The sequence below is a fragment of the Egretta garzetta genome, unplaced genomic scaffold (genome assembly GCF_000687185.1).
Source record: "Egretta garzetta isolate BGI_Z169 unplaced genomic scaffold, ASM68718v1 scaffold256, whole genome shotgun sequence".
Lineage (NCBI taxonomy): Eukaryota > Metazoa > Chordata > Aves > Pelecaniformes > Ardeidae > Egretta > Egretta garzetta.
The window spans coordinates 704946-715261 of NW_009260073.1; the positions used below are offsets into that span (position 1 = coordinate 704946).

The 10316-nt window shown below is 38.1% G+C and overlaps 1 protein-coding gene across 1 annotated transcript; it reads left to right on the forward strand.

The window, feature by feature from the left end:
* The first annotated feature begins 15 nt into the window (after positions 1 to 15).
* GNPDA2 (glucosamine-6-phosphate deaminase 2) lies at positions 16 to 8143 on the forward strand. Its single transcript, XM_009641242.2, has 6 exons — positions 16 to 1639; positions 2003 to 2104; positions 2618 to 2800; positions 3132 to 3316; positions 3412 to 3586; positions 7021 to 8143. Exons 1-6 carry the CDS (start codon positions 1516 to 1518, stop codon positions 7077 to 7079), a joined length of 828 nt encoding a protein of 275 aa, XP_009639537.1. The 5' UTR covers positions 16 to 1515; the 3' UTR covers positions 7080 to 8143.
* The last annotated feature ends 2173 nt before the right edge of the window (positions 8144 to 10316 follow it).

Here is a 10316-nt window from a genome sequence, read left to right on the forward strand (position 1 = left end):
CCCGCAGGCCTCCGGGCGGTGAGGGGTGGGGGGGAGGCCGCGGGGCCTTGGCTTTGGGGGCGGCCCGGCAGGGTCTCTTCCTCTAGCAGCGTGGCTCACCAACCTCCCCAAAGCTGAAAAATCCGGCGTCGCTCTGGTGCCTGCCGGCGAGCCGCTCCCCCGTCCCTTGAGGAGCGCCCTCGCCTTCGCCGGGTAGGCTCGTTAAAGCTTTGGGAGGCAGCCCCAAGGCCGCGGGACCTCCTCCTGGTGGCCTGTTTTCTCTGTCCTCGTCGAGGAAACGTGAGCGTTAATCTTTTCGGTAGTCCTGGAATTGCGTTTCCTCTGCGAAGGTGAGTTTGACTCATCGCAGTTTTGCTGTCCGGGGAGAGGAAGCAGCCGCAGTCAGCAAAAGGTGGTGTCCATTTCCCCTTTCCGCTGGCGCGAAGGAACAGGCATTACCCTGGTTTGCACTGTTGTACTTGAAGTCATACTTCTTCTAAAACAGCCCTTTCGTTTAGGGTCAGCTAAGAGCGGTGCGTGCTAGCGGTGGTTTGGCGCTTAGTTGGCTTTAGGCTTCTGATAGCTGTGTTGTTTCCTGGTAAATGCCAAGCACACTCAGAACTGGGAAGAAAAGAGTAATACACTGCAAGCTGGCTAAAGAGCCTAAGCCTTTCTGCTAATTGCCTGACTCTGTCAAGCAGAAACTCATGGAAAAATGAGTTTTACTTAAATGCAAGAGATGGTCATATATTTCTAACAGCCAAGCTTGGTTTCTAGGTATTCATCTTAATGCTTGATATAGTTGTATTCAAAATTGGAGCCTATAAAGAATGACTGGCTGACTTCCGTTCAAAGTTGTGTTGGAAAGAAAAAATGTGACCTCATGGGTATTTTTTCCTGTGAATTGTGAAGACTTCAAATATCTAATGCTTTAACATTTTTTTTGCAGATTAATAAGCTTGCTGGAGTATTGTTATGGAGCTAGAATGGGAGTGAAAGGAGTTTTAATTGTTCACTTCCAATTATCTATTTTGAAGATAGAAGCATGGGGGCCTTGGTTTTGAAATTTTAGGCATTCAGCTGGTCATAAGAAACAGGAGTTAATATCAGTGTTTGTTTACACATTTGTTAGCTTTTTTCAAGCAGAGTATTCCCTCTTTTCTAACAGTAATAATGTAAAGATTGAAGTTCAAAATGTCTTGTTCTCATTTTGTTTTAGCTTTTTCCTACAAATTACTTGAAATTAGTTCGTGAATTTTAATAAATATTTTGATTGTAATCTATCACTGGGATTCTCTAGCTTTTCTTTTGATTGTCTAATGCTCCAGCTTGAACTAGGACTGCAAGAGTGCAATATGCTTATGCAAGTAAAATATACTTTGTTTAGCATTATACGTTGTCAGTATAAAAGGTCATGTTTTTCTCTCTTCTGTAATCTAAGACTCTTACAACTATTCATGTGATGCTTATTTTTAAAATTTTGACATTTTCTCCAGGTTTAAGTTTATTTTATCGTACAAGTTCCCCACAGCCATAATGAGGCTAGTAATTCTTGAAGACTATGATCAGGCTAGTGAATGGGCAGCCAAATACATCTGTAATCGTATTATCCAGTTCAAGCCAAGTCAAGGAAGATATTTCACTCTTGGTCTACCAACAGGCAAGTTTTATTCAAAACCTACATAAATGACTAAACCTAGAACTATGTTTGTGTCATTGCTAACAGATATAGTAATTAAAAGAACACAGATAACTTTTTGGTAATATTTCCAACATATTTCTATTTAAACATGGATTTGATTTATGTAAGAAGCTGTGATAAAGTTTGAGAAGCTGAGAAAAAACAGATGTATTTCTATTTAAACATGGATTTGTGAAGTTGTGATAAAGTTTGAGAAGCTGAGAAAAAACAGATTTGTTCTATGTTGAAAAGCATTGTAGCAAAATCTGATTATGAAGAGACTTAAATACACTGAAAATGTTGTGCAGAAACACACAACAGTAGAAAAACTTTATTTAACAGGGAGTACACCTTTGGGATGCTACAAAAAGCTGATAGAATATCACAGGAATGGTGACCTCTCTTTCAAATATGTAAAGACTTTCAACATGGATGAATATGTAGGTAAGATGTGCTAATTGTTTGAGAACATATTGTGTTGATAACTTTTTTCCTTTATGAAAACTGTTAAATGCTTGACAGAAGTACAAACATACAAGACTGGTCCTGTGCTTTAAGTTAGACTGATGTATGTGGGGTTATTTTAAGCATTTTTCTCTATTTCTTTATCCACAAAAATGCAAATAATAAACTGGTCCAGGTGGATCCTGGGCTAAATTCAGTCCTTGTAAATTACTTTACAGCACTTCTGTAGAAAGTATGCTGTTATGTAGTATTGTGACTGCATTTCTTCTAAAGAATTTACACTTGCATAAGATGTATGCAAAGGCAATGTAAACGATTTCCTATTGGCATGCACCAGGTAAATGTTTCTTCTCAGTATAATTTCAAATGCTGCTTTCTCTGACTTCTTACTTAAGCTTGTCTTGCATGCCCTACATTGGTTACACATAGCCTAGAATTAAGGCTGTTTGGTGAAATCTTCTAATATGTTAATTTCATTCTAAATGATTTCAGGGCTTCCTAGAAATCATCCAGAGAGCTATCATTCCTATATGTGGAATAACTTCTTTAAACATATTGACATAGATCCAAATAATGCTCATATCCTTGATGGAAACGCTCCAGACTTACAGGCGGAATGTGATGCATTTGAAAAGAAAATTGAAGAAGCAGGGGGGATTGATCTGTTTGTTGGAGGTATGAGGAACTGCTCTGTGGTTAGCTATGATTCCAAGAAATACACTGACTCTTTAATCACTATTTTCATAACTTTGCTAAACCCACTGTTTTCAGTTACGGTGTAAGAAAGTTCTGTGACTAACAAACAATCAGTATGAATACCAAATCAGAATGGTTGGTGTCCAGTTTGTAATAACTTAATTTCAAGTACGTGTTGAATGCTTTTTATTGACAATGGGGAACCGAAAGGAAAGAATGAGTCCTAAAACTTCTTTATTCATTTACAATGTTTGAGGATATTTGTTGACTCACAGGTCTGGAATGATTTACTTTTCTTAACTTTGAAAAGGCATTGGTCCAGATGGCCACATTGCATTCAATGAACCCGGATCAAGTTTGTCTTCAAGAACAAGATTAAAGACTTTAGCAATGGACACCATTTTGGCAAATGCTAAATACTTTGATGGAGACTTATCTAAAGTACCAACTATGGCGCTAACAGTTGGTGTGGGTACAGTGATGGATGCTAGAGAAGTAAGAACTCATTTAGTTCTAGTTGCATGTGTCTGTTTTCAAGACTAGTTGGTATTGATACTGGAATTGAAAGTAAAGAGACCTTTGTTTTGCAGGTGATGATTCTTATAACAGGTGCACATAAGGCTTTTGCACTGTACAAAGCCATTGAAGAAGGAGTCAACCATATGTGGACGGTTTCTGCTTTCCAGCAACACCCTCGTACTATCTTCGTGTGTGATGAAGATGCTACTTTAGAACTAAGAGTTAAAACTGTGAAGTACTTTAAAGGTGAGCATTGAATCAGAGGTTACATGTATTTTTAAAAAAACCCACGTTTTAAATTATATTGATTTAAGTCTGAGCCTTCCACACTTTACAGTAGCTAATGTGTAGTGTTATACATTTAAAATATTACATGTTAACTTATTCCTTGTGAGTGGAAAAATGCCAGGAGGCATAACTTGTGTTCCTTACCTTCCTGACAAATCTACTTTTGAAAAATATTTCCTTTGCTTCCAGTTTGAAATGATAGTTTAGTAATCTTCAACTGTATGTAAAACAGCAGCAGTTCCAAAATACTGGTCTTAAATATACTGGAAAGTTTCACTTAAAATTCGATACATTTATTAATCCTGATATATTTCCATGCTGCTTTTGCTATGTGCTGTAATGTGCTGTCTAACTTGAAAAGTGCAATACAGACTTTGAAGCCATCTGAGGACACTTATTGTACAGTGCAATTAGCATAACAATCTATACTGACTTTTAATACATTGCAGCCTTTTACTGTGCTTTTGATATTTGTAGTAGGTATTATATTGAGGCAAGCTTAAACTTGGATGATAGTCATTGAAAGTTCCTAGATGTGAATTCCTTTTCACTGAGACTGTAGGAGCTGAGAAAAATAGTTTTCTTCTCACTATATTAGCACAGCAAATGCAATTGTGTAGATCACTCTCCTTTCTCACTAGCATGGATACTTGTAGTAGTTGAGGCATCTGAGAGCAAGATTGTAACTTAGGAAATTATTTTTTAGAGCATTGTATCACCAGTGCCCATGTATGTATTAGATTGCAATTCTGGCATTAATGTGATTTTTATCCTGACGCTATTTGTGGCACAATGTTCATTCTGGATTTTTTTTCCAGTGTGCTGTTCTTTGCTGTGTAGTGTGTGTGTGTGTTAGTCTTTGCCTGTGTCACACTGCTAGATAGTACTTTGTTGTTTTCACAGCTTGGATAAATTTTAAACATTATCCTGTTTCACATAAACAAAAGCTTTGCTTGTGGAAAGATATAAACTTAATGTAGAATTACTAGGTATGAATGACACTGAACATTGCTTTAAAAAAATCAAGGGCTACAGTATATGAATGTGTGCTATTGTGTCGCACTGTATTTAATTACCCTGTAATACAAAGCAATAGAATTCTTAAAAAGATTGCTTTCTTTAAACTTGCTTAATTTTACTTACTCTCAAATTGGTGAGATTTTCCCCTTTTAAGATGGAAGTGAAATCAGTGTGGGTCAAACTTGGAATTATTTCTGAATCTTGATCTACAGGTCAGACTCCTTAGGAAGCTAGGTAGTTCTTAATGACTGCTATTTATGGCAGCTATTTACTGTGATTTTTCACCATTTAAAAAAAAAATCTCAAGGTACTACATGAAACTTCAAATCTTTTTGATAATCAGGTACCACAGTGGCTGGTAACTAGAATAACTCTAATTCCACCTTTTTCTAACTTTCTGAAAACCTATTAGAGGCTAAAATTATCAAGTGTACTTAAATGCTCTTACTGGAAAAGGAGATGGTAATTTTTGTGCAGAATGAAGCAGAAAATGAATTTTGGATTTACCAAGTAGTCTGCAGATAAGTTAATTCAGGATAATTTTTCGATACTTGTGCATGCTTTTCTTAAAACTGTATGCAGAAATCTGTTTATTGAAAGCATACTTGAATATGCAGTGAGACTTTCCTTTGAAATAATTGTTTTGACATCTGTCAAGTAAGGACTCTGCATATCTTTAAAAAAGCTTTTGTTTCTAACTGTTTTTCCTGAAACAATTTCACAGGATTTAAATATCCTTCATGAAATATGGCAGAGGCAATACTTTGTAAGCATTTTTCATGCCTCTAGGAAGTGGGTAATTATCTCCTTTTCATTTCCCTCTTTTAGAAAACACTGGTAGGAAGTGGAATGCTTTAAAGTTCAAAACATGGTTCTAGTTTGAGTAGTGTGTGCAGCTGTTACTCTTTCAGTACAAATGGCTTTTGTATCAACTATATTTAATATCTTCTCACTTACTGTTAAACTCCTAAAAAATATTACTGACTTGATCTTTCCCATGTACATTAACCCAATAGTTATCCTTCATGAAATCTAAGAAACTGTTTTCTTTCATTATGTTGCCTTCTAAGGTGGGTTTCGGGGTTTGGGGTTTTTTTTGCACAAATATCTGAAGCTCTGTCATTACCTCTAGAGTCAAAATGAGCTGGGTTCTTGAGTCAGCTATAGGTGTTGGCTGTTTAGTATGGCTGAATGTATCACTAATTGGAGAAGGAAATACTAACATCTGCATTTTATATTAAATAATCACACACTGATTAGAAATAGATGCTACATAAAATGCCTTTTGTTGTGGTCGCCTACAGTAACGACCTCAGATTGTATAGTTACTCAAATTTCATGTTGCTGTAGTGACACTGCCACCAGATGCTTCATGTAGCAAAGGTATTTGAATGTTCTTTGCCATAGATAATCACTAAAATGTGCACTACTGTCAGACTACTTTAATGGTTTTAAGAAAAATTCTCACTTTTAATGTTGTATATTACTTAAATATGTCATTTTAGAACTTAGTATTTAGCTTGGTGCTAAAATGGACTTTTACTTTGCAGATTGTGAATGCTGATCAGTTACTGTTACTAGTCCATAAGGTGAAATGAGGTTAAAAACATAGCAGTCACTGAATGTCAAACATGCCTAGATGTAGATAACATTTTTGCTAAGTAGTAACAAAAAAAAGCAAGCCGCACTATATTTTTTTTTTAATTGCTCTTTTCAGCACTTTCCAAAATTAAAGTATCTGAAAGGCAGGGGGGAGGAATAAAACTCCCCTAATCACAGCTATGGATGACTTGTATGTAACCAAAAAGGCCGAGCTAGAACAGAAAACAGTTAAACTACTGAGGTTCTGAATCTGCATTAACAGTCTGGATACTTGTAGTTTGGTTTTGGAGTGGTCTAGGACCACATGTACACAATTCATTGCAAGGACAGTAAATACCACAATGCTAGCACGTTCCAATTCAAGCTGTAAGTAAAAGTGGCACTATGTGTATATCTGAATCTTGTGACAAATTGTGGTAGAGGGAACTTCATGTTGCTGTTATGCAGTTTTTAATACAAAGGAAAGATGGGTGGATCTCGTGTCTTCAATTTATTTGGAAGTATTCCAGATCTGCTTCTTGACGGGTCTGTTACCAGAGAGCTGTCTTGTCCGTGCTCACTTTATACTGAAGATGTCAATAGTATTCAAGGAATATATACGCTGTCTCTAACTTCTGATTTTACACTACTTTAAATAGCCTTTGTTAGTCTCTGCAGTGAACTATTGCAAATGTGTACTTTGAAGCAAACTCCTAATAAAAATGTGGATAGAAAGATGCATTGAAAAAGTATACCTAATGTAAAGCTGGCATTGTTGCTTTCCCCCCAAGGTTTAATGCATGTGCACAATAAGCTTGTGGACCCACTGTACAGTATGAAAGAAAACTGAAAGAAGAATTGAAGAGGAACTCCATGTGGGTCAACAGCAACAGTTTTAGGTAGCAGATGAGTCTCACTGCTATGCAATACGCTGAAAACTGTTTAAAATGGGGAATCCTAGGTACTGTATTTTTTAAAAGGTCCAATATCTGTACGTTCACATTCCATCTCCATTTGCTGTGTTGTGCATTTTGCTTTAACATTGGAGCTCTGTTGTTGGCTGGTACATAACTAAGTGGAACAGAACAAGCCTGTGGGAGACTGCACATTATGTAGGGGGGGGAAAGCAGAGCACTTACTCTAGCACAGCAATGTAATGCATCTGCCTTGTGTTAGAGAAAATGGTATTTTATTTCCAGGAATTTGTCATTTTTGGCTTGATGAGTATAACTACATTTTGCATTTGTGTCTCTAGGCAGAATGGTTTTGGCCTTTGTCAATGCTATGGACTTGTAATAGTTGTACAATTTCTTCTATGAAATGTTCTGTTTACATATATCTAATGTACACCGAGCTTTTGCACTTGGTTGCCTTAAATTTATCTTAAACAGTTTTTGGGCATCTCAAGTCCTGCTGTACAATTCAGGCAAATAAAAATACAGAAACAGTGCCTAAAAATGTACCAAATTCTTGAAAGTTGTAACTTACTCCACAGATAAAAATATTAAACTTCTGCCATAGCACTTTTTCCTCTTGTATATTTCAAATTGCTTTAGGGTTTTTATATTTTTGGTAATTGAGTTTTATCCATAAGGAAAAATCTAAATGTTCCTTTCTGGAGGTACCTGTTTAACTGTACCATTGATGTTACTATTAAATGCCTGAAAAGAGGTTAATTTACAGGAGTATAATGTTTGCAAGTTTAAATGATCATGTATTAAAGTCAACTGTTAATCACACTGCAATAGTTACCTCTCATTGTATCATTATAAACATGGAGCTGTTACAAGGAATGTTATTTCCTACTTTGAATATAAGTAAAACTTAAATATAAATCTATAATTTCAAAATTGTTCTGTTTCTAATATAAATTCTGACATGAATAACTTTCAGGGAGAGGTTAGGAGGAAGTTAAGAATTTACTGGTTTAGACTTTTGGGGGGTGTGGGGGTGGAACATGGCCTTGTGGAAAAACTCTTGCTGGGAAGAGGTGCAACAAAGTATAACTTCAACAGTTTAACTTTTTACACTGGTAGATGACAAGGCACGTAGCCCTTACTGCAAACCATGTTAGTCCTGGTTTACTATTGAGAATACTGGGCACATCAGATCCTGGGGTGCATCTGTAGGGGCATTACTAACAGAGATGGAGATGCGATCATCCCATGCGGTGCTTGTCAGGCTGCACCTGTAGTGCTGTGTCCAGTTCTGGTCTCCACAATTCAAGAAAGATATGGAGAGGGTCCAAAGGAAGGCTGAAAGATGATCAAAGAGCTGGAGAACCTGCTGTAGGAGGAGTTTGGTCTTTGCTTGCTGGAGAAGAGAAGGCTCTGGGGGGACCTTCCATATTCTGGTATTTAAAGGGGAGGGGCTCTCTTTTCACAGGGAGCCACATGGAGAAAAGCAAGGGGCAACAGGTAAAAGTTGCACTGTGAAAGGTCTCATTGCAATGTCCTTTTTTTTTGGTGTTTTTTTTTTTTTTTTTTGTGTGTGTGTGTGTGTGTGTATGAGAACAATCATTGATCAGCACAACCTCCCCAGGGATGTGGTAGAGTTCCCCCCTGCTGGAGGTTTTCAAGATTGGTGTGAGAGAATCCCATCCAGGCTCACCTCTCCCAGAAAGGGTGGAGCAGATGGTGTCTCAAGGTCCCTTCACATCTGGATTTCCTATGCAGTTACAAAAGGATGGAAGAGTCTGTCTCCAGCAATGTAGGAAGCCATGCTTACAGCGTTACAGTTCTTACCAGTAGATTTAAAACAGGCTTTCAGGTTTAAAACTCAGCTTTTGCACTTGCATTTTTTGATGTGTGAAGCAATGCTGGGTGGGGAGGGAGGAGTTTAAAAGACTCTGCTTCAGGAGAATGCTGTTACGTGTAGCATGACCCACAAAATGCATGGTTAGGCTCGACATTGTTAGTCTTACAGCTAAGTAAAGACTTTGCTTTATAAAATAAACACTTGTGTTATAAAAAGTGTCAGACTAAAGTTAATCTTGAATTTAGGTTACTGTTAAAGGAATTCAAGCATGTTTTTATCTTAATGGTCATGATTCAGCTTCTGGCAAAATTGGGAATTCTGTTGAGGAAACAATAGAATTTAGGTCCAAGCATGAGTGGAAATCCGTAGCTTTTATATCCCTCTACTTCTGAAAGCTTTTTTCCCTTGCAACTCCTTATTTTAGTTCCTTATTGCAGAGCACCTTTTGGCCTTCCTCCTCTCTTGCCCACCTCACCACCTAAAGGCCTTTTTTGTGTCCTCCCAGAGCATGAGACCATTCAAAACCATTGGAACCGCTGTGAAACACAGGCGAGTTTAAATACTGGCAGGGTAGTGCCTGTACTTGCCTCTGCCTCCATCCATGAACAGCCTTCATGTTCTCCCATTAGCTGCTTCTGTTAAACTTTCTTGTAACTTATGAATTCTACTGGATGTAAGGATTCTACTCTAGGCCCTGTAAATTCATGACTTCATTATTGGTTTTACTACTACAATTTCTACCATTTCAGTCCTTGTGAGCCTCCCAATCACTTTCTTATGAAATAAATACAAATTCTTCAGTGACCGTACCTTCTAAACATCCTCAGTAGCTGACAAAAGTCACCCCTGTAAGTTACATTAAGCTTTGCCTGTTACCCTGCAGGCTGTTGTTAACACCTGAACAGCAAAGCAAGCGTTTTCAAGTCCAGGAAGTGTAAAGTTACAGGTTCTTGGGTGACAAATGGTGTCCCTCAGGGGTCTGTACTGGGACCGGTGCTGTTTAACATTTTCATCAATGACTTACTTACTTACTTAGACAGCGAGATCCAGTGCACCCTTAGCAAGTTTGTGAATGACACCAAGCTGAGTGGTGCGGTTGACACACCAGAAGGACAGGATGTCATCCATGAGGATCAACAAGGCCAAGTGCAAGGTCCTGCACCTGGGTCAGTGTAACCCCCAGTATCAGTACAGGCTGGGGGAAGAAAGGATCGAGAGCAGCCCTGCCGAGAGGGACTTGGGGCTGCTGGTGGTTGAAAAGCTGGACATGAGCCGGCAATGTGAGCTGGCAGCCCAGAAGGCCAACCGTACTCTGGGCTGCATCAGGAGA